This window comes from Scyliorhinus canicula, chromosome 16 (genome assembly GCF_902713615.1).
Source record: "Scyliorhinus canicula chromosome 16, sScyCan1.1, whole genome shotgun sequence".
Taxonomy (NCBI): domain Eukaryota; kingdom Metazoa; phylum Chordata; class Chondrichthyes; order Carcharhiniformes; family Scyliorhinidae; genus Scyliorhinus; species Scyliorhinus canicula.
Window position 1 is genome coordinate 102,012,566 of NC_052161.1, and position 27,728 is coordinate 102,040,293.

At 46.9% G+C, this 27,728-nt stretch overlaps 1 protein-coding gene and 1 long non-coding RNA gene across 8 annotated transcripts in view; one reads left to right on the top strand and one right to left on the bottom strand.

Annotated features, from left to right (window-relative positions):
• The window catches only part of nphp4 (nephronophthisis 4), a 591,121-nt gene that overhangs the window by 424,245 nt on the left and 139,148 nt on the right, over nucleotides 1-27,728 (top strand). For all 7 annotated transcript variants that reach the window (XM_038821764.1, XM_038821765.1, XM_038821766.1 and 4 more), the window contains one exon: nucleotides 16,007-16,198. In XM_038821764.1, coding sequence (XP_038677692.1) covers nucleotides 16,007-16,198 — 192 coding nt within the window. The remainder of the gene's footprint in view (nucleotides 1-16,006; nucleotides 16,199-27,728) is intronic.
• Nucleotides 21,435-22,945, bottom strand: LOC119979489. The gene is made up of 3 exons (XR_005463740.1): nucleotides 22,701-22,945; nucleotides 22,286-22,596; nucleotides 21,435-22,080 (listed from the first exon to the last, which is right to left on the bottom strand). It is a non-coding gene; the product is annotated as an uncharacterized LOC119979489 (long non-coding RNA).

Genomic DNA, 27,728 nt, shown 5'->3' on the forward strand with positions numbered 1-27,728 from the left:
ACTAAGGGAAAACTTAGCATGGTTAATCCACCTAACCTGCACATCTTTGGACTGTGAGAGGAAACTGGAGCACCCACAGGAAACTCATGCAGACACGGGGAGAAAGTGCATACTCCACACAGTCACCCAAGACGCCAAGAGAGCACGACCCAGTATAGTCCGTGTCCATAGAACAATGAACGTACCATGAGGACTTGTAAATAGTTCTTAATAAATAGTTTCAGGAAAAACTGTATACCGAGTATCTTCAAATCATTCATGGATTAAGTAAAACCCACCAAAACTTAGTGGCAGCGCTGGAAGCCACAGATTAAGGAACAGAGCACAGGTTGATAAATTGGAGTGAAGACCTTGGAACCACTTGACTTTGCAACAACGAAGAACAAAACTGAAGCATACCTTAGTGGACAGTGAACCACGGACAGTTTTGACAGTCATTGAACTGCCACTCCCCCTTCCTGAGTCTTACTGAGGCTTCCGCACATCAACAGGTTCAATGGACATGATCTTCAGCGTGTGAAAAATCCAGGAAAAGTGCAGGGAGCAGCAGTAAACTCTGTACATGGCCTTCTTTGATCCCACAAAGGCCTTTGAGTCTGTCAACCATGAGGAATTGTGGAACATCCTCCTCAAATTGGTTGCCCACAGAAATTTGTCATCATTGCTCGCCCGCTCCATGACAAGCTGTGATCCTCACCAACCGAGCCACCATAGACCCAATATGAGCAAACTGGGGTCAAACAAGGCTGCGTCATCGCAGCAATGCTCTTCTCCATCTTCCTCGCAGCAACACTCCACCCTGTCTCCCTGAAGCTCCCTGCAGGAGTGGAGCTAACCTACCTGACAAGTGGGAAACTGTTCAACCTCTGACGTTTCCAGGCCAGAACCTGACCACCCCAACCTCTGTCATTGAACTGAAGTACGCAGGCGACACCTGTGTGTGCGCACATTCAGAGGCCGAGCTACAAACCGAGGTATATGAGATAATGGACCTCAGGCTAAACATTCAGAAAACAAAGGTTCTCTACCAACCTGCTCCTGCTACACAAAACTGCCCCCCCCCCCCCCCCCCCCCCCCCCCAACCATCCAGATACAAAGTGAGTCCTTGGATAATGTAGATCATTTCCCATACCTCGGGAGCCTTTTCTTGGTGCGAGCAGACATTGACAACAAAGTCCAGCATCAACTCCAATGCGCCAGTGCAGACTTCAGATACCTCAGGAACAGAATATTCAAAAACCTAGACTTCAAACTCAGCACCAAGCTCAAGGTCTACAGAGCAGCAATGATCCCCGCCCTCCTGTATGTATCAGCAATATGGAGAATGTACAGAAGACACCCCAAATCCCTGGAGCGATATCACCAACGTTGCCTCTGCAAGATCCTGCAAATCCACTGGCAGGATAGGCATACCAAAGTGAGCGTCCTCTCCCAGGCCAATACCCCCAGAATCAAGGCACTGGTCACATTTGACCAGCTGCGATGAGGGCTCCACATTGCCCGTACGCCCGACATGGGACTCCCAAAACAAGTGCTCTACTCCAAGCTCTGCAATGGCAAGTGACCACCAGGAGGGCAGAGGAAACACTACACGCGCACTTTGAAAGCCTCCCTAAATAAATGCAACATCCCCACCGCTATGTGGAAATCGCTTGCCTTAGAACACACAAACTGGAGAAAAAGCATCCGCGAGGGCGCCAATCATCTCAAGTGGCATAGGATGGAGCACGCGGAGGCCAAGTATAAACAGCGGAAAGACGGCACAGAATCCAGAGCGTCCCACCCTCCTCATCATGCACCACCTGCCAAACCTGTGGCAGAGTTTGCGGATCTAGGATTGGATTATTCAACCACTACAGAACCCACCTCCCTGAAGCAGAAGCTCAATGCTGAGGGACTGCCCAAGAAGAAAAAATCCCCCCACCACAGCCCTTCCAACACATCGAGACTCTGCAGCCAGGGCAGCAATAGGAGCTCTGGAAGAGACAGTTTGCAAGATACCGACCAGCTTTTGGTTGACAAGAAAATACACACAAACACCAGGACTATATAATTGGAGTCATAGCTAATGACGTCCAGGAATGACAAGGAGTTGAAGAGACCAACTGAAAGTCTTTAATAATTATTTCAGCTCTAAGAAGAATCTGGCAATTGAATGGACAATATTTAACCAGAGGAGCCAAAGGCCAGGTGAATCCAATGATTCATTGATTAACGACTTACACTGACTGACCAATAGCTACACTTATGAAGCTTTAAAGCATGAGGTAATTCATGACCACATTGCAATCAATGTGTTGCACAATTCACTGCTGGAGATTCTGCAAACAAAAGAGGATTTAATGTTAGAGAAGACAAATAGTTTGCAAGGCAGCAAATGAAACTGTGGCAGGAAAATCAGGGTGTACTTCAGGGAGACGTTGCACTTGGGAGAGGTCGCTCCAGTATGTGGGCCCAATATTGGGTGCTCCACACATCAAAAAGCTTGCAAATGGCCCGACAAAACTACCGAATCCTTCCACTTGTTTTCAAATGTTCCAGATGCAGTGCCACACAAGAGCATCGATGCGAAGCCTGGAGGAGCCGCCTGCTTTCTCTGCGCAAGTCCCTGCACTTTAAACAAAACTGCAGATCGAAAGTTAAAGTTGGAGGAAGAAAGCAGGAACAAGCTTCCAACCATTTTGAAGTTCAGGAAATTGGAAATGCAACATTTCAACCTGACTAATTCCAAAGAGAAATCACAGATCCACACGAGCAGTTCTGGGCTGGGGAGTTGGAGTACAAGGATACAGAACAGAATTTAAACAGTTCACTGGGGCTGAGTTCAAAGTCTTATCTCACACATTGGGCTGGCTTCAGGTCTGGCTTAAGCAAGTAGAAATCCCCCCATCTGGACTAACGCTACAGGGGCCAGGGGCCACAGATCTCAAAGTGAAGGGTCAAGTCACGAGACTCTTAGAAGGGCGATGCAGTGGTGAGCACTGCTGCCTCACAGCCCCAGGGACCCAGGTTCAATTCTAGCCCTTGATAACTGTCTGCGTGGAGTTTGTATATTCTCCCTATGTCTGCGTGGGTTTCCTCTGGGTGCTCCGATTTCCTCCCACAGTCCAAAGATGTGCAGGTTAGGTGGATTGGCCATGATAAATTGCCCTTAGTGTCCAAAAGGTTAGGTGGCGTTACTGGGTTATGGGAGGTGGAGGTGTGGGCTTAAGTAGGGTGCTCTTTCCAAGGGCCGGTGGTATCTCAATGGGCCGAATGGCCTCCTTCTGCACTGTAGTGATTCTATGATTCTCTAATATTCAGGGACGAATTTCCAAAGTTGTTCCTAGTTCTGGAAAAACCTAGTAGCTGCTGTAGAAATGGAAGTCCACTCGTTACACAGTGAGCTGGTCTTTATTGCTGAAGCACCATCCACTGGACCACAGGAGGAGATTGCAGATCTGTCTCTTCCCTTTGTTGTCTCACTTGAGGAGAATCATCCCTTTGTTGAAGAAAGTAGTAAAAAGGTGAATTTGTCTACTTATTTCACTAAGCCCACTGATGACATAGGAGAATGAGATGCTTAACTCCAAGCTGGTTGGATCAAACCAATACAGAAAGTTCAGAGCTTAATAATTTGCACGAATATAAACTGCTGCCCACATTTGGATATCACCAACAAGTCATGGATTCACTCAATTCTTCTTTAAGTAAAGAAGCAGAGGCTCAAACTACAGAGCTTCTACAGCTGAATAGTACTGCGCATGAACGTCCTATGGATCCGGGCTGAAGGGTTTATTCCATTGTTGATGACGGTGCAATCCTGTTTTCTCATGCTAACCTCGGGATACCGTTGTTTGCAGCGGAACAGCCTCATGCTGAAACTAGCGTCAAAATTATACCAATACCTTCACAATATAAGATTCCTACGAGTATTGGGGGGAGGGATCTTACTTTCCTTGTATCCTGCAGTGTCTTCAGGACATTCTTTGTTCTACTTTTCGTCTATCCGATGCATTCATGTCTCAGGTGTTTAACACGTCTCTTGTTGTGCAGATGCCGGCGTTGGACTGGAGCACAGTAAGAAGTCTTACAACACCAGGTTAAAGTCCAATGGGTTTGTTTCGAATCACTAGCTTTCGGAGCACTGCTCCTTCTTCGGGTGAATGGAGAAGTGGGTTCCAGAAACATTTATATGGACAAAATCAAAGATGCAATACGATACTTTGAATGCAAGTCTTTAAGTCTACAGGTAATTAAGTCTACAGGTCCAGACGGAGCAACTGAGAGAGGGATAATCACAGGTTAAAGAGATGTGAATTGTCTCAAGCCAGGGCAGTTGGTAGCATTTCGCAAGCCCAGTTTTGCATGCTCTGAAAGCTAGAAATTTGCATGCTCCGAAAGCTAGTGATTCGAAACAAACCTGTTGGACTTTAACCTGGTGTTGTGAGACTTCTTATTGTACTTCTCCTGTTGACATAGCAGCAGTGAATGATGCAGCTGCAAAGCTCATCTTCGCTGCTGAATGTGCTCCATTTGCTCAAACCAGTGCCTTCCTCCAGTGTACAACACAGAAGAAGACTACTGAGAGAAAGTCAGTTTGTTGTCTTTCTTTTCAAGAGGTTGTGATTGTTCAAGCCCCGAAGGTTTCTCTCTTGAATCAGTTTTTCCTTGATTGCTTTTCATGTCCCAGTCCAGTAATCAGCTGTCATGTGAAGCTGCTATCCCACTCGACCAATAGACAGCATTCTCCCATATCGAGACTAAGTGCAGTAGCGGGCGGCTCCGACGGGGCTTGTCCCGATGATCATAATGGTGGGGATCCTGCGCCAGAGGCACTTGGGCCCTCGTTAATTATGCGCAAGTGAATTCTCCTCTGAGTCTCCTGTCCGGCTGGCAGCTGATTTGTCCGCCTGCCCTCAGCTGACAGATTTGAAGATCATGGTGCCAGATTTAAATACCAGTCCAGCACACTCACGCCACTCTCTCTGGCCCAGCTATATTCACCAGACTGTGAAGGATGTCAGTGACCCAGAGGAAAAAAGCCAGCAGCCTCAAGAAGGAGTTCCTGGATTCAAGCGCCCTCTCCCCAGGCGTTGGGGAGTACAGGGGTCTCCTTGCCTGTGGTGCCACCCACCAGTGTCAGTCTGGACAGCACTATGCTGCAGGATTCATGCAGCCACCACAAAAAAGGTCCATGATTCGACTAGAGGTGACTATCTGATTAACATTGCAACTGTTCTTTAAGGCTGCCTCAGGTGAACTAATGAGAAAACATGGAGCCTTGCAAAGTACGGCAAGCCAAACAAAATGTCCAATACATAACAGGGTCCAAGAAAGCAAGACACAGTATAGTCTGTGTCTATAGAACAATGTGTTTGACATGAGCTCTTTGTAAATAGTTTAAAGAAAAACTATATGCTGACTATCTTCAAGTCACCACTCGAGCAAGTGAAACCTCATCAAAATAGTCATAGGAAGGAGCAAGCAGTGATTTGGATGCAACAGAGCCATTTTCTTGATATCGTTATGAAGCAGCAACTGAACTCATGTACAAGGATTATCTGGTGAATAAAATTTGTTTTGGGGAAAGTACTTAATTAAAGTTTCACGTTTAAGTCTTTTTGAGAAGATTAAAACTCAGGAAGCGAACGGCGAATTAGCTTGTTGGATTGAAAAGTGGTTTGGCTGGAGAAAGCATAGGATGTTAAATGGATGAAATTCTGTCGGGGATAGACATGGATAATTGGAGTTTACTGGGTCCCCTGCTATTTATGGTATTTATAAATGATAAGTAGGAGGCTAATTCTAATATTGACTGTTGCAGTCATGCTATGTGACCTGATGATGAGTTTCAGTGATTGATAGAAGTCAAAGATCTTTAAACTAGTTATGTGGATGGGTCAATTAATGGCAGATGACTTTTAATGTGCAGAATTTAAATTGAAGTGGAGCAAGAGGCATGAAATGTGTGCTTGATGAACAAGTGCCCATTGTAATGCGATTTGATTGTGTTGATGTGAAGTTAGTACAATTCCAAGTAACTCATATAGGAAAAGAATTTTTCTGAGAAAGTGATAATTCTCTACATAAAGGCTGAGTTATCTTTAGGCCAATTATCCAGTGGAGCCATTTTTGGAGGAAAAAATAATGATACCTCAGTCAGTCCCATAGACACGTCACTCTCCTTGTCCTGGGGGTCATAGTCATTTACATCATTGTGTTTTTCCTCATGCATTTCAGGTGGGGTGGGGGACATTGGCACCAGGGTCAGGCTGCAGTGGTGGGGAACCAGTTGGAAATTTTTCTGAAACGTTTGCATCTATTTCTAAACAGCTTACTGTCATCAATTGTTCTGTCAATAATTCTCACAGACAACCCCTAGCTTTAAGTTTTAAATTTTTTAATTCTCTAAGAAACATGGTGATGCACCAAGTATTCCTTGCATCCCAGTGCAGATGATGGGAATTGCATATGTAATATGTGCATCTGTGCAGCAACAAATTTGGCACCTTCCAAGTCACTGGAATGTTTTGGCATACAGAAAAATAGATGGGGGCAATAGCATAATCTGACAGATTCACCCCCTCCCCCATTGCTCCACTCAGATTTTTTTATGGCCCCATGTCCCTGAAATGATGTCCCCTTTCTCCCAAAAAAAAGGTTTTACTGGCATTCCCGAGCATTAGAGAAGAATATCAATGTTTTAGTTTTGATTTCAGGAGGCTGCCTGCACTGCAGTTGCTGACTCTGCCTCCTGTCTCTTAGGCTGCAATGTGGGTCATTCGACCCCTCGAACCTCTCCTGCCACTCAATTAGATGACGGATGATCTATATCTTAATTTCATCCACCCACCTTGGTTCTGCCTAACCCTGCCTAAAAATGACTTGTCAATCCCAAATATGAACTTTTCAACTGACTCCCAGCCCCATCAGCTTTTAGGAGAAGAGTGTTCAACATTTCTGCTACCCTTTATGTGAAGAAGTGATTCCTGACATCACTCCTGAATGAGCTAACACTAATTTTAAGTTATAGCCCTATATGCTGGACACCCTCACCTGAGGGATCAGTTTCTCTTGATATACCCTATTAACTCTTTTAATCATCAGCACTCAAGGGAAATTCTCTTCTCTAATCTGTGCCAGGATGAGGATTTAGCAACGTAAGTGGAGACAATCAGCTCACAGATGCTGGTCTCCGAATCTCAGCCCATAGAATTCATAGAAGCCCTACAATGTAAAAGGAGGCCATTTGGCCCATCAAATCTGTACAGGCCCTCCGAAAGAGCACTCTACCTCGGCCATGACCCCGCCATATCCAACCCAGCCAATTGCCGCCCTATCAGTCTACTCTCCATCATCAGCAAAATGATGGAAGGAGTCATCAACAGCGCTATCAAGTGGCACTTACTCTGCAATAACCTACTCATGGATGCTCAGTTTGGGTTCCGCCAGGGTCACTCAGCTCCTGACCTCATTCCAGCCTTGGTTCGAACATGGACAAAAGTGCTGCCCTTGCCATCAAGGCAGCATTTGATTGAGTATGGCATCAAGGAGCCCCAGCTAAACTGGAGTCAATGGGAATCAGGGGAAAACTCTCCGCTGGTTGAAATCATACCTGGCACAAAGGAAGATGGCATGGTGGTTGGAGGTCAATACTCTCTGATCCAGGACATCACTGCAGGAGTTCCTCAGGGTAGTCTCCTAGGCCCAACCATCTTCAGATGCTTCATTAATGACCTGTCTTCCATCATAAGGTCAGATGTGGGAATGTTTGCAGATGACTGCACAATGTTCAGCACCATTCGCAACTGCTCAGATAATGAAGCAGTCCATGTCCAAATGCAGCAAGACCTGGACAATATCCAGGTTTGGCTGACAAGTGGCAAGGTACATTTGCACCACCCAAGTGTCAGGCAATGACCATCTCCTACAAGACAGGATCTAACCATCGCCCCTTGACATTCAGTGCCAATACCAAAACTGAATCGCCCACAATCAACATCCTGGGGGTTACCATTGATCAGAAACTGAACTGGTCTAGCCATATTAATACTGTGGCTACCAGGACAGGTCAAAGGCTAGAAATCCTATGGCAAATAACTCACCTCCTGACCACCGAAAGCCTGTCTACCATCTACAAGGTGCAAGTCAGGTCTGTGATGGAATACTCTCCACTTGCCTGGATGAGTGCAGCCCCAACAACACTCAAGAAACTCGACACCATCCAGGACAAAGCAGCCCACTTGATTGCTCCTCCTTCCACAAACATTCAAACCCTCCGCCACCAAAGAACAGTGTCAGCCTTGTGTACCATCTGCAAGATGCACTGCAGTAACTCACCAAGGTTCCTTCAACAGCACCTTCAAACCCATGACAACTGCCATCTAGAAGGACAAGAGCAGCAGATACCTGGGAACCCCACCACCAGGGGGTTTCCCTCCAAGCCACTCACCTCCCTGACTTGGAAATTTTTCGCCGTTCCTTCGCTATCGCTGGGACAAAAACCTGGAACTCCTTCCCTCACAGCACAGTGGGTGTACCTTCACCTGAAGGACTGCAGCGGTTCAAGAAGGCAACTTACCGCCAGAAGGCAACTCACCACCACCTTCAGAAGGGGAACTAGGGATGGGCTATAAATGCTGGCCTAACCACATCCCGTAAATGAATTTAAAAAAGGACCCTATAACCCGACCTAGCCTACACATCTTTGGACACCAAGCAACAATTTTTTATCATGGCCAATCCACCTAACCTGCATATCTTTGCACTTTGGAAGGAAACCCACGTAGACACAGGGAGAAAGTGCAAACTCCACACAGAGATCACCCAAGGTCGGAATTGAACCCGGATGCCTGCCATTGTGAGACAACAGTGCTAACCACTGTGCCACCGTGCCTCCCCTATCAGCTCACAAATGCTGGTCTCCCTGAATCGCAGTTAAGATAATATTAAGCGGCTAGAAGATCTCAGAATATTGACTGCACCAAATGAAAAGATTGATCAGGCCATGATTCTGGTCTTTTAAGAGCCCTGAGAGGCATGAACAATGTACATGTGTTATCGCCTATACAAATTGGACAGTGAGAGCAAGACTAGAGATTAGATAAAGTGATTTTCTGACACTGTCGTGGACATGCTTAACATACTTCCATCAACTGCATTTAATGTAGTGGCGATTAACTACATTGAAAGGTGGATGTATATCTGGCCAGCAATGGATTGAATGCTTGAACAATGGAGATGGTTTATTATGCTATGGCATACAATGATTTCTGAGCTGCAAGAACCATGGGCGCAATTCTCCGCACTCACGACGGTGCGGAGAATAGCGGGGGTCGTAAATTTTTACGGCCACGCTAGTCCGACGCCCTCCCGCTATTCTCCCCCCCCCCCCCACGCCCGACTCCCGACACGAATCGGCGAGCAGCGATTCTCAGCTGGCCGATGGGCCGAATTCCAAGCCCTTTATGGCCGTTTTTACGAACGGCAAACACACCTGGTCTGGCCGTTCGTAAAAACGGCCGTAAAGTCCCGATCTTGGCAACCATGGCACCGATTAGCACGGCAGTACCACGGCCGTGCCAAGGGTGCCATGGGCCCGCGATCAGTGCCCACCGATCGCGGGCAGCGGGTCCGATTCCCGCGCACTCTTTGTCCTTCCGCCGCCCCGCTGTATCACTTCGCGGGGCGGCTGAGGGGCATCCCGGCCCGTGCATGCGCGGGTTTTGCGCAAATGAGCGATGACGTCATCCGCGCATGCGCGGGTTGGAGTCTTCCAATCCGCGCATGCGCGGCTGACGTCATGTGACGCGTCAGCCGTCGCAAACTCTGGCAAGCGGGCTTAACGAAATTCGTTAAGTCCGCGATGCCGGAGTTCACGGCCGCGGCATACTAGCCTCGACCGGGGACCAGAATCGGTTCCCGGTCGGGGAGTGGGAGGCTGGCGTCAAACCCGCCCGGTTTTGACGCCAGCCTTACGATTTCTCCCTGTCTGGGAGAATCGCGCCCCATAGATGTATTATCCCTTAGAAAACCATCAGGCATAGCTAGATTAAAGCTAGTTATTAAAGCTAGTTAGATATTATGACATCTCACGTAACCATCTTTTGGGAATGTCAAGAACCCCCTGAACAGATTGACAAAACAAAGCGAATACCTGAAATAAAAACAGTAAATGCCTGATAAACTCAGAAGGTTTGGTAGCGTCTGTGGAGTGAGAAACAGAGTTAATGATTGAAGTCCATATGACCCTTCTACAGAGCTGAAAAGGGATAGAAATGGAATGAATTATACAGTAGGAGGAGGTGGGGCAGAACAGAAGGACAGGGAGAGATCAGAGCAAAGGAGAGATTGAAAAAGGTGTAATGAACACAAGACAAGGGGAGGGTTATTAACGGTGCAATTAAGGACTGAAGAGGGCTAATAGTGGGAAAAGGTAAGATAGCATAATGTGTGAATAGGAGAACAAAGGTCAGCGCTCAGTGGGAGCACAACTGATCAACAAGGTGTAGCCATCTGTGATGGCCACAAGCAAAGGACTATGAGAATTATGGCCAACCCAGGACTCAGACAGATACTTCTGTGTATTTGAAACGCAGGTAGCTAGACCTGACCGAAACCCCCGCTTGTTTGCATTCTAATGGCCCATTTCCCCAGAACAATAGTACTGCACTCAAGAAACCAATACAGCCACAGACTGATCAGCACCACTCCCTTTACTCAGAGAGCCCAACTGCCAAGGTTAATGACCACTAAGGACTCGCCCAGCCACCAAGGCACCTGCCCCTTTATTGGCCGAAACCGAAGGCAGTGATCGAAGCCCTGTTGAACTATTGGGTCCAAGAATAAGGACCACCCCAAAGAGCGCAAAACTCAGAAGGATAAAAAGGGACACAGCCATGTGTTCAGTCTCTTTTGGACCCGGCCTGTGCCAGCCTCCTTTGAATCCGGCCTGTGCCAGCCCAACTGCAGCATAATGACCAGACAGCCAAGCCCAAGACCAATGATCGCTACCTGATGGATGAGCTCAGCAGAGACAGAGCCACTTCTTCAAACCAGCCACGCGATCAAGATAAAGGCCTTATCCACTTGCACAGTGCTGGTCGCCTGAAGTTAAGTATAGGTTATTGTAGTTGATAGGTGCAGTTTAACTTGTAGTATATTGTGCTTGCATGTCGAAGTAACCCTTGTGTGTAAATAAACCATCTTTGAACTTGAACTGACTAACTGGTTGTGTGGTCATTTGACCGAAAGACAGGAAAGCCTTGTGGTTCAGTAAGAGAAATAGAAACCCACAGTATTGGCCACGCTGTTGGGACATAACATCATATCATAAAAAGAGCCTCAGTAAAATCGCTAGCTTTTAAAGCAGACCAAGCAGGCCAGCAGCACGGTTCGATTCCCGTACCAGCCTCCCCGGACAGGCACCGGAATGTGGCGACTAGGGGCTTTTCACAGTAACTTCATTGAAGCCTACTCGTGACAATAAGCGATTTTCATTTCATATTGGCAACTCTAAAGTGCAACATTATTGGTGACGCTGGTGGGATAGTAGTCCATTAAATTGGCAACAAAGGGACAGGTAACCATTTGGGGGAGAGGTAGGGTTGTGTTGGGACAAACAGAGGGAATCAAAAAATAAAAGTATGGTGTGATGAACATTTACGAATAATAGATTTGTATATGGAGAGTATTCTGTTGACCATGAACACAGAATCATGTCTTTAATGGTCAATCAATCACAATATCTTTGAAGAGATATATAAAATATCACTGGGCGTTGCTGGCGGCAGGATTCTCTGGTCCTACCGGCAGCGCACGCGCACCCGCCCGCCCGCGGATTTCCCAGCAGCATGGGAATCCATGCCAATGTATAATTTCCTCATCAATTATTTCATGCAAAACACAGTTGACAAGTATTGTTAGCATTTGTACTGAAGGCATGACAGGAGTTGGGTTTTGTGGACATCCACAGTTTTCGAGAACTTTCACTCCGGCGGAAAACTGGGGGCGAGATTCTCCCATACACAGCAGGGCGGCGGGTCCAGGCGGGATTATCATAGATTTACAGTGCAGAAGGAGGCCATTTGGCCCATCGAGTCTGCACCGGCTCTTGGAAAGAGCACCCTACCCAAGGTCAACACCCCCACCCTAACCCAGTAACTCCACCCAACACTAAGGACAATTTTAGACACTAAGGGCAATTTATCATGGCCAATCCACCTAACCTGCACATCTTTGGACTGTGGGAGGAAACCGGAGCACCCGGTGGAAACCCACGCACACACGGGGAGGATGTGCAGACTCCGCATAGACAGTGACCCAAGCTGGAATCAAACCTGGGACCCTGGAGCTGTGAAGCAATTGTGCTATCCACAATGCTACCGCGCTGCCCACCACTCGGCATCCGCATCTTCAGGGGCTAGGCTGGCAACAGAGTGGTTTGCACCCCGCCAGCCGGCGTGGAAGGCCTTTGGCGCCACGTCAGCAGGCCGGCGCAGGGCAGCTCATGCGCGGGAGCATCAGCGGCTGCTGACGTCATCCCCGCGCATGCGCAGGGGGTGTTCACCTTCACGCCTGCCATTGTGGAGGACCACACGGCTGACGCATAGGAAAAGAGTGCCCCCGCGGCACAGGCCCGCTGCGGATCAGTGGGCCCCGATCACGGGCCAGTCCACCGTGGGGCACCCCCCAGGGCCAGATCGCCCGCGCCCCACCCACAGGACCCCGGAGCCCGCCTGCGCCATCAGTACTGCCGGTAAGGGACCTAGCCTAATTTACGCTGGCGGGACCTGCATAGAACGGACGGAACTTTGGCCCGTCGTGGGTTGGAGAATAGCCGGGGGGGACCGCTGTGTGCGGCCGCCGACCGGCGCGATTCCCGCTCCTGCCAAATCTCCGGCGCCGGAATATTCGGCGGGGGCGGGATTCACGCCGCGACCCGGCCCGGGGGGGGGGGGGGGGGTTCGGAGAATCCCGCCCAGGGCCTTAAAAATCTCCAATTTATTGGAATCTATAGAGGCACGATTTTAACTGACTCAAAATCCATTCACTGACAGAGAGTTAAAATTGGACACCTCATGTGAGACTCAGCCCGGATTTTCCTGCCATTGATGAAACGGGAGTTGAGGCTGGATGGTAGAAGCAGAAAATTGGTGCAGGAGGAAGCCATTTGGCCCTTTGGGTCTGCACTGCCATTCAATATGATCTCGGCTGATCATCCAGCTCAGTAACCGGTTCCTGTCTCTCTGACTCCCGCCCTGACTCTCTGACTCTCCCCTGACACTCTGACCCCAGCCCTGACTCTCCGACTCCCGCCCTGATACACCAGTTAGTAAGTTTGAAATCAATGCACATTTATTTACTCACACAGTCAATTATTACTCATGCACGAACTCTACTCACTAAACTACAACTACTACTAAACGCCTATACTTAGCTTCGAGTGCCCACTCAATCAGAGGAACAATGGCCTTTGTCCGGTTCTGATACTGTTGGCTTCGAACTGGTATAGAATAGTAGCTAGGAGCGTCTATCTCGTAGCGTGCGTTGACCTTAGACTTACTTGGCTGGTGCTTGGCGGCCTCTCGTCGCTGAGAGCCAAAGGCCAAGGTGAAGATGGAGAAATAAGAGAGCGTTCTGACCTTGTGGACTCTGCTTTATAGTCCCCAAGGTTTCGCACCCTTCTTGGCGGACCCTGGACCTGGTCCCAATTAATTGGACCATGTCCCAATTGTTTGTATCGATTCTCTCCAATAACGGGTCGTTCCCCGGTCGTTGGGCGGTCCTTAGGTAACCGTTGGGCTGCCTTTGTTTTAGCCTCCCCTGGCGCCGGGGAGTCTGTCCTGGTACCGATTGTTTCAATGTTTCTTTTTGTCCCCGGAGATAGCTCATTACTATGCTAATGGATTGTAGTTTCAGTTCTGTCTGGGTTCTGCAAGTTCCAATCCACAGGAAACCTTGCACCTGTGCTGTCCATTTTTCCCTGCACTCTTTGCGAGTATCCATTTTGGAATCGGGACGTGGCCACCCCAGGTGGCTACACCCCTGACCTTCTGACTCCTGCACTGACCCTCTGCCTCCTGCCCTGACTCTCTCCTGATCCTCCGACTCCCATCATGACCCTCCGACTCCAGCCCGGACCCTCCAACTCTAGCCCTGATCCTGCAATGCTCCACTGACCCTCCGACTCTCCCCGATCCTTCGACTCCCGCCCTGACCCTCTGAATCTCACCCTGACCCTCTGAATCTCACCTTGACCCTCCGACTGCCATCCTGACTCTCCGACTCACACCCTGACCCTCCGACTCATAGACTGAACCTTCGACTCTCTACTGACCCATCCATTCTCCCCTGACCCTCTGACTCTGTCACTCCTTCCCTGACCCTCTGTCTTCTGTCCCGACATTCCGATTCTTCCCCCTCCCACCCCACCCTGCGACTCTCTCTGACCCTCTGACTCTGCCTCGCCATTTTTAGACTCTCTCCCCGACATTCCGATTCCACACGCCTGGCATTATGACTCTTCCCGACATTACGACACCCTCCCCACCCCCGACAATCTGACTCCTCCACCTCCTTGCGTTCCAACTCCCCCTTACTACTCCCCGCCCCAACATTCTGACTATTCCCCCCCCTCTCCCCGACGTTCCAACTCCCTCCCCAACATTCAAACTCCCTTCCGACTCTTCACCCTCCCTCCCCCCCCCACCAACATTCCCTCCTGACAATTCTGACCCTCCGACTCCACCCCGACCCACCAATTTCATCCTTGGCCCAACGACTCCATCCCTGACGATCCGACTCCCGCCCCGATCCTCTGACCCCCATCCTGACTCACTGACTTTGTCCATAACCCTCTGACTCCATCCCCGGACCCTCCAACTTCCCTGACTCTCTGATGATCAATCCTGACCCTTATTTTCCAGCTTTAGGGCGACCTTCAGATTAGCTTCCATGGAGCTCCCTTGAGGCATAAATATTGACGTACTCTCATCGAATCTGACCTCGATGTAACTCCACTGAGGTGTGTTTGCTATAAAAACATATTTAGGATTGATGTCCACAGGGTTTATATTGGAGGCAACACCTTCAAAACTGCACAGATCTGAGAAATCAGAGTTATGTCCAAACATTGTTCCTAGAAAATTCCCCTGCAATTTCACCCTACGGAAATATTCATTCGTAACCTCCTGGTTCCTCAGAATCAGATTTGGGCGGTACCCCAAAGATGCGTTGGGGAATCCTTGTCAGAGATTCTCAGGGAAGAGTTTACTCGGCAAATGTTCAGAAGCGCTAGCTTCCCCTGGACAATTGCTCTGCACTGGGAACCACCTAACTAAGTGATTTAAATCGGTAATTGTGGAGGGCTCTGCCAGTTTTACGCTAAAAACTCTGAAAGAATTGGAAGAAATAAATGCATTTCTAACTTCAGTGTAACTATATTAAAGACCTAGATCGAGCCCCGCCTGAGACACCCGCCACACCCCCAACCTCCTGCGGATCTGCCCCACACCTCAACAGTTTCCCCACCCCTGGCAACGTTCATTAACACAGTGAAATATATTTAAATGTCCCAAAGCTTTCCAATATGTTAGTGAATGAAGATTTACCGAAACACGGCTGATAGTGCTAGAAATAAGGGGTGAAATTTTGCAGGAAGAAACTCCCAGAAAAGTACCCCCCCCCCCCCCCCCCCCCCCCCCCCCCCTTCCCCACCACACCCCCAAAGTTTCTGAAGAGACTCAGTTTGGAAGTCCCGGCCTGAAATGCAGAGCTCCAGTGCAAGGTCAAGAAAGTAGAAGAGTGGCAATCTGATCGTGATTGCTACTTTTCAGAATTTTCCGCCCTCGAATAGTCAGTACATCCTTGAACTAATTGGACTGTGGATGCTTAATAGGAGAAATTTGCTTATCTGGCTGTGATGAATTTAAACTAAGTGCTAGTGAAGAAAGTGTATCACTCCTAACATTGCCTGAATTACAGCTATCTTTGTTCTTAATGATTGTTGTGTTTGATTCCTAGGGCTACCACTGTGATTTCGAGAGCAGCTTTAGCACAGTTGCATGCTGTTGGCTTCCCTGAGATCCTGGACGATAACAATGAGCTGGCAACAGTGATTGACTCTGATGAACTTTCAAGGATTAATCTGAAGAGGGAAAAAGCAGATAATCTTCAATGCAATGAAATTATTCTGCAATTTCTGGCTTTCAGTAGGTAAGGAGCTCTGAACTCTCGGCTAACCATGACCTTGATGAGCTGATGTGCATTGACTTACAAAAAACCTTAGACCTGCTGGGCACTTTTATCAAACATATTGTTTTGAATTTCTGCAGAACCTTTAAAGGCGCAAGTTTAACAGTGCTAGACCTCAGTGACAAAGAGAAAGAACTGTTGAATGTGATTTCGAAGGTTTCTTCTTAATATTTCGTAACGCCATTGATATTCCTTTTGGTTTTGTACAATTTATGAATAATGCTATAGTTGCAGGCTATCGGAAATGTAATTTATGTAGGCCACTGTTACATAGGACCACAGAGCACATATAGAACAGAAACATCTACCATTATCAGGCCTTATCAGCATAATCATCTCTTCCTTTTTCCCTCATCTGTGATATTATTCACCTCAACTACTCCTTGTGATAGATTCCATATCCTAACCACTCTCTGGGAAAATAAGCTTCTCCTGAATTCCCTGTTGGATTTATTAATGCCTGTCTTATGTTTAGTCTTCTCCCACATGGAAATATCTTCTCTGCATCTGTTCAATAAAACCCTTCTGCAATATTGAAAATCTCTATCAGGTTAACTCTTGGCCTTTCTCTTTTCAGAGAAATGAGCCACAGCTTGTTTAGCATTGGCCACATGCTCACTTTTCATTCTAAGGAAGCTAAAACATGAAAGAGAATTCAACATTTATGTTACCACTTGACCTAAACAAGATATTTTTTCACATTCCTATAGAATGGTAAATCATGACATTCCTTTCCTTCATTGTATATACCCTCTATAATGCAACTCATCACATCATAGTCTCCATCACATATACGACTTAAACATTTTCATTTCATGTCATATTTTACAACAGAAATTGTTTTGCCCTCATCAACTTATGAATGGAACAAATAAATCTCAAGATGCTACAAGATCAATCCCTCGCGGTGTATACGTTGACTATTGAAGCCTCCAATAATCCTCCCAAAAATGGAAGTTAAATTATACCTTGAGTATAAAATATGAACTGCCACCAATGTGGGTGGTCGCCATTTTGGAATGTGAAAATAAAACATAGCGCTGGTCATTTGTATTGTATTAATTAGTTGCACAACCATGCCTTTAACCACGATCAATGCATTTTAAAGGTGTCAGATAAATTGAAAAGAATTTTCCACTCCCACCAGCATAGGGCATCATGGAGGTTAGGGGTCACTAAATTTGGCGTGATGGGAAGTCAGTTTTCCATCACTGGGAAACTAGTCTGGATTAATGACATGTTGAGTTTCCCACTGATCTACCTTGAGAAACATTTTTGCATTCATTCGCATCTCATGAAAGCTCATTTAAAGGCCAACTGGCTGGAGTTACGTTTCCCCTCCAAATTCAGTGCCGGGCCAACAGATAATTGAAACAGTCAACAGAACTGGAGTGGGTGTGGGTGCAGGATTGGGGGCTGACCGAGGAACTGAATGGGGAAAGAGTTATAGGACCGTCCATGGAAGAGTCCGAGACTTTCATGGGACTTAGGCGATGTTTTTTTAAAATTGAGAGTACCCAATTCATTTTTTCCAATTAAGGGGCAATTTAGTGTGTTCAGTCCACCTAACCTGCACATCTTTGGGTTGTGGGGGCGAAACCCACGCAAACATGGGGAGAATGTGCAAACTCCACACGGTCAGTGACCCAGAGCCGGGATCGAACCTGGGGCCTCGGCGCCGTGAGACTGCAGTGCTAACCATTGCGCCACTGTGCTGCCCGGCTTAGGAAATGTTGTCGGGGGCATATTGTAGAGACACCCCTGGGGCCATGGTGACAGAGACATAATGAAGAGATTGACCTTGTGCTGTGTGGAATGTCCTGATGCAGTGTGGGCTATGTTAGCCACCACCAAGGTTGCCGCCACCCATCCTATGGAGCCTTCGATGTGCTCGCATGCCAGAGGCACGACATCAGGCAGGACGTCAGGAGTAGGTCATTCATCCCTTCGAGCCTGCTGCACCATTCAATAAGATCATGGCTGATCCTCTGTCTCAACACCATACTCCTGCGCTGTTCCCATACCCCTTGATGCCTTTAGAGTCTAGTAATCTATATATTTCCTCCTTAAATATATTCAGTGACTTGGACTCTGCAGCCTTCTGTGGTCGAAAATTCCACAGGTTCAGCACCCTCTGAGTGAGGAAGTTCTTCCTCATTTCAGTCCTAAATGTCCTACCCCGTATCCTGAGACTGTGGCCTCTTGTTCTAGATTCCCCCAATCAGAGGAAACAACATCCCTGCATTCAGTGTTTCCAGTCATGTCAGAATTGTATCCATTTATCCTCTCATTCTTCTAAATTGCAGTGAATCCAGGCCTAATTGACCAATCTCTCCTCGTACAACAATCCTGCCTTCCCAGGAATCAGTCTGGTGAACCTTTGCTGCACTCTCTCTGTGGCACATATATCCTTTATTAGATAAGGAGATCAAAGCTGCACACAATACACCAGGTGTGGTCTCAACAGGGCCCTGTACAGCTGCAATAAGACATCCTTGCTCCTGTAGTCAAGTCCTCTTGCAATTAAAGCCAACATAATATTTGCCTTCTTAACTGCTTTCTCTACCTGCATATTTCATTTCAGCGACTGACGAGGACACCCAGGTCCCTTTGTGTGTCAAAAGTTTGCAATCTATCACTATTTAAATAATATTCTGCCATTCTGTATTTCTTTCCGTAGTGGACAACTTCACATTTATCCACGTTATACTGCATCTGCCATGTATGTGCCCACTCACGCAACTTGTCTAAATCATCTTGATGTCTCTTAACATCCTCCTCACCACTCACATTCCCACCAGGTTTTGTGCGATCAGCAGGCTTGGAAATTTTACATTTCTTTCCCTCATCCAAATCATGAATATCTGGGGCCCAGGCACTGACCTCTGCAAGACTCCTCTAATCACTGCCTGCCAATTTGAAAAAGACCCAATTTTTCCTGCTCTCTGTTTCCTGTCTGCTAACCAGTTCCCATTCCATTGCAATTTATTACCCCTAATCCCATTGTTTTAATTTTGCACACTAGCCTCTTATGTGGAACTTTATCAAAAGCTTTCTGAAAATCTGAATACACGACATCCACTGGTTCTCCTTTCTCTAGTCTGCTCGACTTGTCCTCAGGAAAACTCCAGTAAGTTTGTCAAACATGGTTTCCCATTCATAAATCTATGTTGACTTTGTCTAATTCCATTGATATTTTCTAAGTGTCCTGTTATCACATCCTGTACCGCAGACTCTAGATTTTCCCCATTACTGATGTTCAGCTAACCGGCCTATAATTCCCTGTTTTCTCCTTCCCTCCTTTTTTAAATAGTTACATTTGCCACTCTCTAATCTGTCGGGACTGTTCCAGAATCTGGTGAAGATGATAAACAATATATCCACTATTTCCAAGGCCACCTCCTTTAGTACCCTGGAATGTAGACTTATCCTCTTCAAGCTCCATTAATGACTTTTTTTTACTAATACTAATTTCCTTCAATTCCTCTTTCTCATGAGACTCTTGGCTCACTAGAATTTCTGGGACGTTATTTGTGTCTTCCTCCGTGAAGACAGAAATAAAGTAGTTATTTAATTGCTCCGACACGTCTTTGTTCTCTATTAGAAATTCTTGCGTTTCGGACTGTAAGGGAACTATATTTGTCTTCTCTGATCTTTTTCATGGAATGTAGCTGGGCATTTAAAAGTCAACAACATTGGTGTGGGCCTGGAGACACATGTAGGCCAGACCATGTAAGGATTACAGATTTCCTCTTCTAAAGGACATTAGTGAACCAGATGGGCCTTTACGACGATCAACAATGGTTTCATGGACATCATTGGACTTTCAATTAAAGTTTTTAAAAGATCAATTCAAATTTCACATCTGCTATGGAATTTCAATCCGCATCACAGAGCATTACCCGGGATCCAGTGATATTGCCACTCAGCCACTGGCACTCCAAGAAGCTTTTACAGTCCCCTTTTATGTTACTTGCAAATTTACTCCTATATTCTATTTTTCCACACTTAATCAATCTCTCAACCGCTTTTTCTGTTGTGATTTTGCACCGGAAAGGAATGTATAACTGTTGCAGTGCATACATTAGTTCCCTAAATATTAGTCATTGCCTATCCACTTTCATGCCTTTTCATTAAGTTCGCCATCTATATTAGCCAACGCACACCTCATACCTTTGTAGTTTCATTTGTTTAGTTTCAGGACCCTAGTTTCAGATCGGATTTCTTAACTTTCCTTTCATGTGAAGAATTCGATCATGTTGTGGTCACTGTTCTCTAAAGGACCCCGCAGAACAAGATGATTAATTAACCCCTTCTCATTGATTAAACAAAATCTAGGATAGTGTGTTCCCTAGTTAGTTCCTTGATAAGCTGGTCTAAAAAAACATCTCGTACACACTCCAGGAATTCACCTGCCACACCATATTGGTAGTTTGGTTTGCTCAATCTATATGTCGATTAAAGTCACCCATGATTACTATAGCACCCTTGTTTCATGCATCTCTAATTTCCTGTTTAATGCCATTGTTACCTTGGCTAGTGCGCGGTCAATTCCTGTCCCACTTGACCCAGAGTTGCAACACAATTAAAATTAATAATTACATCTTAGAAAACACCCAGAGTGGAATTTTCTGTTGCCCGACGTCGAAATCAGAACGGCGATCGGGCGGAGAATGGCTCCTGATGCCAAAATCGCGGCAGGTGGCGGTGATGCTCTGCCCCCTCCAAATCGGCGTCATCGAGACACGTGCCGTGTGCAGTCGCAAACCCATTGGAATGTCATTAGCGGGCCCACCAGCAAGGCTCCGCGTTCGATGGGCCAAGTTCCTGACGGTGCGGGCCACATGTGGTCTCAGTGGTCGTGAGCCGGTGTGGTGGCTGTGGAGAGAGAGGGCATGCAGACAGTGTCCAGCACTGCCACACTCGGCCGAGATCCATGCCACTGGCCGGGAGGGTCTGCCAGGGTGGGGGAAGTGGTGGAGGTGGGCTTGGGGTTGGGGTGCGCTCGGTGCCTATGTGGGGGGGTGTCAGCCCTATGTATATGCAGCCCGGACCTGGCGATCCTACAACCGTTTTCCGCGCCAATATTCCCGTCGTGAAATGGATCCGCCATTGGCGTCGGCACTTAGCCTCAGGAACGGAAAATCCAGCCCCCAAACTCTTTTGCTTCCCAATAACTACAGTCACCAGGTTTGTAAGTTTAAACACAATTAATTTTTATTAATAACAATAACTATGAGTAAATAGGCAGCATATGCAACTGGTTAATTGTTATATAAATCTTAACCTTCCCTTATTAACTCACCCCCACCCTCTACACACACAAGACAAAGAGGGGCGTAAAGAAAAAAAATGTTAAAAGTAAAAAGGATAAAAGTCTTTGTTTTAGATGGATGTCTTCCAGTACACCTTTCTTCAGTCTAGGCCTTCAGTTGGAGGTTTTTTCTGTGATGGTGTTCACTGCAGATTCATCAAGGTCGCAAAAATCCCTCTGCAGGTTCATAAAACAGCAGCGAGGCAGATTCCTGGAGAAAGAGAGAGAGCTAGCCACTCACAGCTTCCTCTTCCAGCGTGCAGGACCCAACTGTCCCTTCCTGGGCTCTCTGAAAACCATCCCACACAGATGAGACCCAATCACCGCATGTCGCCGGGCAGAATAGGATGTTTGGCCACCAGCCAACCAATCAAACCAAATCCTTCCGATCTCTTGGGTGCCAGAAAGTCTGAGTTCTGCTTTTCAAAAGCTAACACAGTGGACCGTTTTGCCACTTTTGGAGTTACACATTTCCTCTGCTCGACTTAAAAGCATATGTCCATCAAATATCCATGGATCAAAATGATAACTACAAAGTAAAAGAAATGGGAAATATGGGAATCAACAGGAAGGATAACTCCCACTAATGTTTTCTACCCCTTGTTGCTTCTAGTTTCACCCAGTATGATTCTACATCTAGATTTTCTGAGCCAATATCCTTTCTCACTATTGCACTGATTTCATCCTTAACTAACAATGCCACCCCACTTCCTTTTCCTTTTTGCCATTCTTACCTAAATATCGAGTACCTTTGGATATTCAGCTCCCCGCCTTGGTCATCTTGCAGCCGTGTTTCCGTAATTGTAATCATATTGTTCACTGCAGATTCATCAAGGTCTCAAAAACAGGTTCATAAAATCATGTGTTTACATCAATTTGTGCTTTAATTCATCGACCTTACTGCAAATGCTCTGTACATTCAGATACAGGCCTTTATATTTGTCGTCTTAACATTTTACACAGTTCTTTGCACTATAGCCCAATTTGCTGCGAGCACTTGTTTCCTCTGTTTTCCACATTTGCTTTCTATTTTTCTTGCTGGTGGCTGCAACAGAGAAAAGAGATAATTAGTGATTGACTAGGCAGGCTGTGACATTACAGGTCACTTACAGTCATTGTCCGCATGTGACCAATGTATTCTGGACGCACCGTCTCAGGCTCTTGGGGGAGGCTGATCTTGGCTTCCTTGCAGAAATGATCGCTGTCCATGCCAGTGAGCACTGCAGCCTGCTTCTCATGGGAGGAGAATGTCCTCAGCTCCAGGATACCCCTTCTGGTCTTAGCTCTGTCCCATCGATTATGGATGATCTTATCCTGCGTAAAGACAAAATTATTCACTGTGAACACTACACATGAAAGATCTGTTCAGAAGCTTGCAAGTCTGCTGTGTGTGCTGAGCCCTTCCCAGTAAGGGATTAAGATGCCGTTTGTGCAGGATCTTACATGAAATGGTGATCTTAAAGGGGCTGGCAGATATTCAGTGCTGATGTCCCATCTGCTGGTAGTATGTGACATCCCCGTGGACTCTTAACCCTTAGACTGCCTGATGCCCTTATGAAAATGTGAGTTGGAACTGAGTAGTGGTTCCACTGGTGGACCACTTCAGATCATTCATTCCCTTCCAGGCACTGCTGGCCAGTCCTTTTTTGGGTGCGCAGGTGCTGGCTTCCCTAGTGACCTCCCATTCTGGTGGGAGGACGTCCTGCTACCATTCTGAGGAAGGAGGACCTCCCGCCTTCCCAGTATGGCCTGGAGGAGAATCTCCAGAGAGGCCTCACTGAACCGTGGAGAAGACAGTTTGGAAAGTTGGGTCAACTTGGTCATTTGGACCTTCAGCGCACACTGAAAGACGTGCTTGCTAGGTGAATTGGGCATTCTGAATTCCCCCTCAAGTGTACCCAAACAGGCGCCGTAATGTAGCGACGAGGGGATTTTCACAGTAACTTCATTGCAGTGTTAATGTAAGCCTACTTGTGACACTAGTAAAGATTATTATTACTGAAGAAACTTCTGTTGAAAAGACTGTCTGTACTCCAAACTGGTTTGATCTTGGTTTAGATTGCTGCACACAGAGGTGATTAATTCAAAGAAGGAATGGCTTTCAAGCAGAACTGAAGGCTACAATGTCACTGCAGTTAATTGCAGGAAATCCTGTCTTCTGGATGAGGTGTTAAATGAAAGCCTGGTCTTCCTTCTCGGGTGTTAAGTGGAGGCCTGGACTTCCCTCTCAGATGGATTAAAAAGATCCCCAGGACAGCACAGTGGTGCAATGGTTAGCATTGCTGCCTCACGGCACCGAGGTCCCAGGTTCGATACTGGCTCTGGGTCACTGTCCGTGTGGAGTTTGCACATTCTCCCTGTGTTTGCGTGGGCTTCGCCCCCACAACCCAAAGATGTGCAGGGTAAGTGGATTGGCCACTCTAAATTGCCCCTTAATTGGAAAAAATGAATTGGGTACTCTAAATTTATATATAAAAAAAAGATCCCATGATTTGAAGAAGAATAGAGACACCTCCCAGTGTCTTGGCAAACATTTATCCCTCAACCAACACCTAAAACATGGATCTGGTCTTTGATTTTACTGTGATGTGAAAGAGCATGCTGTGCACAATTTGTCTGCCACGTTTTCTAGATTACATCGGTGACTATATTTCAAAGTAATTTGTTGGCTGTAAGATGTTTTGGAATGTTCTGAGATAGTGAAAAGTGTTATATGAATGTAAGTTCTTCATAGTTTCAAAGTCCGAACACCTTGCAGGGATCGTATTCTGTCTAATTTGCATCCAAAGTACTTGTACCCTTCAGAAGTGCACAGTCTACTGGTACAATGGGGTATTTAGTCCACTGAAAAGAGATCTTGCAGGATAGGGTGAGTTTGCACTCTACTGAATAAAAGGGCTCTAGTTCCAAGTCAAGTATATAACACAGTGGGTGTGATCTAAGGAAAAGTTTCTAAGTGTCAATACAGCTGGGTCTGGCCTTGGAGTTTCTTTCCGGCTCTGTCGCCGAGTTCCCCACTATCTAACCACACTTTATCGTGCTCTGGGGAGTTTCTCTGAGAGCTAGCCCACACTTGGAATTTTTTTCATCACTGGAGAGCTGAATTCGCTGGCCAGACCGGCTCCTCCGAGATCGGGCCACCATTTTGAAAGGTTGCCCCGATCGCTAAGTGAGCTTGAATCCACACCCCTCACCAATGGGCAATATCAACCCCTCACGCATTATCCCACAGTCCCCCAAGAAAGGACACCCCACTATGGGGCCGCTAAGGGCCCTGTCTTTTCAGGCCTTCCCATGCCCCCTTTCAGGCCCCAACCTTTCACTCCCCCAACCTTCTGGAGGCTCCATCATACCCGCCATTTTACCCCCCCCCCCCACCATTTCTCCTTTCATGGGCATGGCACCCCCTCTGGCCCTGACCTTGGCAGTGCCCCCCAACACCTGGGGACTCTGGCACTGCCAGCATGGCAGTGTCAAGGTGCCAGGGGGTGAGCTAGAGGGCACCCTTCCCTGTTCCTAACCACCCAGGGACTTCCAAATGACCTGAGATACCCACCAGATGCTATTGCGCCTGGTCCATTGGTTAGATTTTGCAAGGCATTCGGGTGGGACTCGCTGGCTGATCGGCCAACAGGTCGGTCTCAGAAACAAAAAGCCAATGGCCTTTCTGATTTTCAGCCTAACAATCACTCTGTTGTATTCCTTGCTGCTCTAACACTGCTGTTATGATCATTTCCAGTGATCCAACATTTCATTGACAGCTGATGGCTGCACAACAATCCTTTATCAAAAAGCAGCAGGAGCTGCCGAATGTTTCAGTCTTAAATTGACTTTTTAAACACTTCATTACCAAAACTCTCCGCAAATGGCCTGTTTTTGCTGAGAAAGAAAACATTTTACTTTGTAGTGATTTAGAAATACAGTTTGGTACTCGGGATATGGATAAGTGCATTTGAATAATCTCCCACAAAACAAAAAAGAATTGTAACCTGGTTCTAGTAAAACTGTTCATGCCTGAGAACAAAGATGCTAACCACAGGTGCTAGGGAAGGTCTTGTGACAACGAATGCCAAACTTGAGCTCTCGGTTGGATGTCCACGATAAGTGGTTGCTTAGCATCGATCAAATGAATACCGATTTGCCGGTTTAATTATCACGTTTATGCCTGTTGTTTAAAACAGAGAATGGGTGCCGTGGGGATGTTTGCCTTCCTGGGGGATTCTAGAATGAGGGGGCACAGTTTAAAAATAAGGGATCTCCCCTTTTAAGAGAGAGGTGAGGCGGAATTTCTTTTCTCTGAGGGTCATTTGTTTGGAATTCTCGACCCCAGAGCATTGGAGGCTGGGTCGTATTCAAGGCTGAGTAGGACCGATTCTTGTTTGGCATCGGAGGCGGGTATTCTGGGTGGCAGGCAGGAAAGTGGAACAAAGAACAAGGAAAAGTACAGCACAGGAACAGGGCCTTCGTCCCTCCAAGCCTGTGCTGACCATGCTGCCTGTCTAACCTAAAACCTTCTGCACATCTGGCGCCTGTATCCCTCTATTCATACTCAGATGTCACACTCAGATCCATAAAATCTCTACAGTGCAGAAGGAGGCCATTTGGCCCATTGAGTCTGCACCAACCCGCCGAAAGAGCACTCTACCTAGGCCCATCTCCTTACCCTATCCCCGTAACCTGCATATCTTTGGACTGTGGAAGGAAACCGGAGCACCCAGAGGAAACCCATGCAGACAGAGGGGAAACATGCAAACTCCACACAGACAGTCAACCATGGCCGGAATCAAACCTGGGTCAGGGCACTGCGACACAGCAATGTTAACTACTGTGCCACCCTGATGAACCATGATCCTGTTGAATGGCGGAGCAGGCTTGAGGGGCTGATTCGGCTTATTCCTGCTTATATTTCTTATGTTCCTATGTTCCAGAATCGCACATTTGAAAGTTAGAATTACAGCACTTTGTCAGAAATAAATTGAGGCAGCGGGGAGCTGAGAAGCCAAGCAGCAGCTATTCACCTTGAGATGATTCAGTTTAATATTCCTACAGGGGCAAGTGCTGCAAATGACTCAATTCGGAGTGTTCCTTGAAGGCTAAACCTATGGTACATGAAAGAGACCTGAAACTGAGAGAAGTGGAATGTCGATTTAAGCCTTAAAGCACCCTCTGGCAGGATTTGCTAATACAACTGCAGGGATGTGTTATCACAGCTGATAAGCAGCCGAATTAGGTTCACTGTCGCATTTGCCAAAGTAGCTGACCTTAAAATTGATGGAGGCGAGAGAGACAGAGTGAAAAGATGATGCACAGCACGAGTAATTTTCAACTTTCAAGAAAGAAGAGCTGTACCAATATGCTGGGCTTTGGAGCAGTGTGATGTGGATTCACCACCATAATTGCCAACGGTCAGAGAGGCATTATTATGGTCTCTATGTGCAGGAGAATCACAAATGTGCTGATGAATATTTCCCCTATTTATTTCTAGCAAATCACTGCACAAAAGACAATAGTTGTGGTTGTTGGAGGACCAGCAACTCAGCCCCAGGACATCACTGCAGGAGTTCCTCAAATGCAAGCATCTTTGATCACTGCAGCAGTAACCTTCCCTCCACCATAAAGTCAGAAGTGGGGATGTTCATTGATGATTGCAGTGTTCAGTACCATTCACAGCTCCTCAGATAGTGAAGCTGTCTATACTTGCATTCAGCAACACCTTCCTAATACCCAGAATAGACTGACAAGTGGCAAGAAACATTTGTGCCACACAAGTGCCAGGCAATGACTATCTCCAACAAGAGATAATCTAACTACCCCCCACCCCTTTGACATTTAATGGCACTTGAATTGCTGAATCTCCCACCATCAAAATCTTGGAGTTTTCCACTAACCATAAACTGGTGGACTAGCCACATTAATACTGTGGCTACAAGAGTAGGTCAGAGGCTGCAAATTCTTCAGTAACTCACCTCCTGACTCCTCAAAGCCTGTCCACTATCTATGAGGCTCAAGCCACGAGTGTGATGGAATACTCTCCACTTGCCTGGATGAGTGCAACTCCAAGAGTACTCAGGAAGCTTGACACCATCCAGGGCAAAGTAACCCGTTTGATTGGCACCCCATCCATCGCCTAAACATTGACTCCCTCCACCACCGACGCATAGTGACAACAGTGTGTAT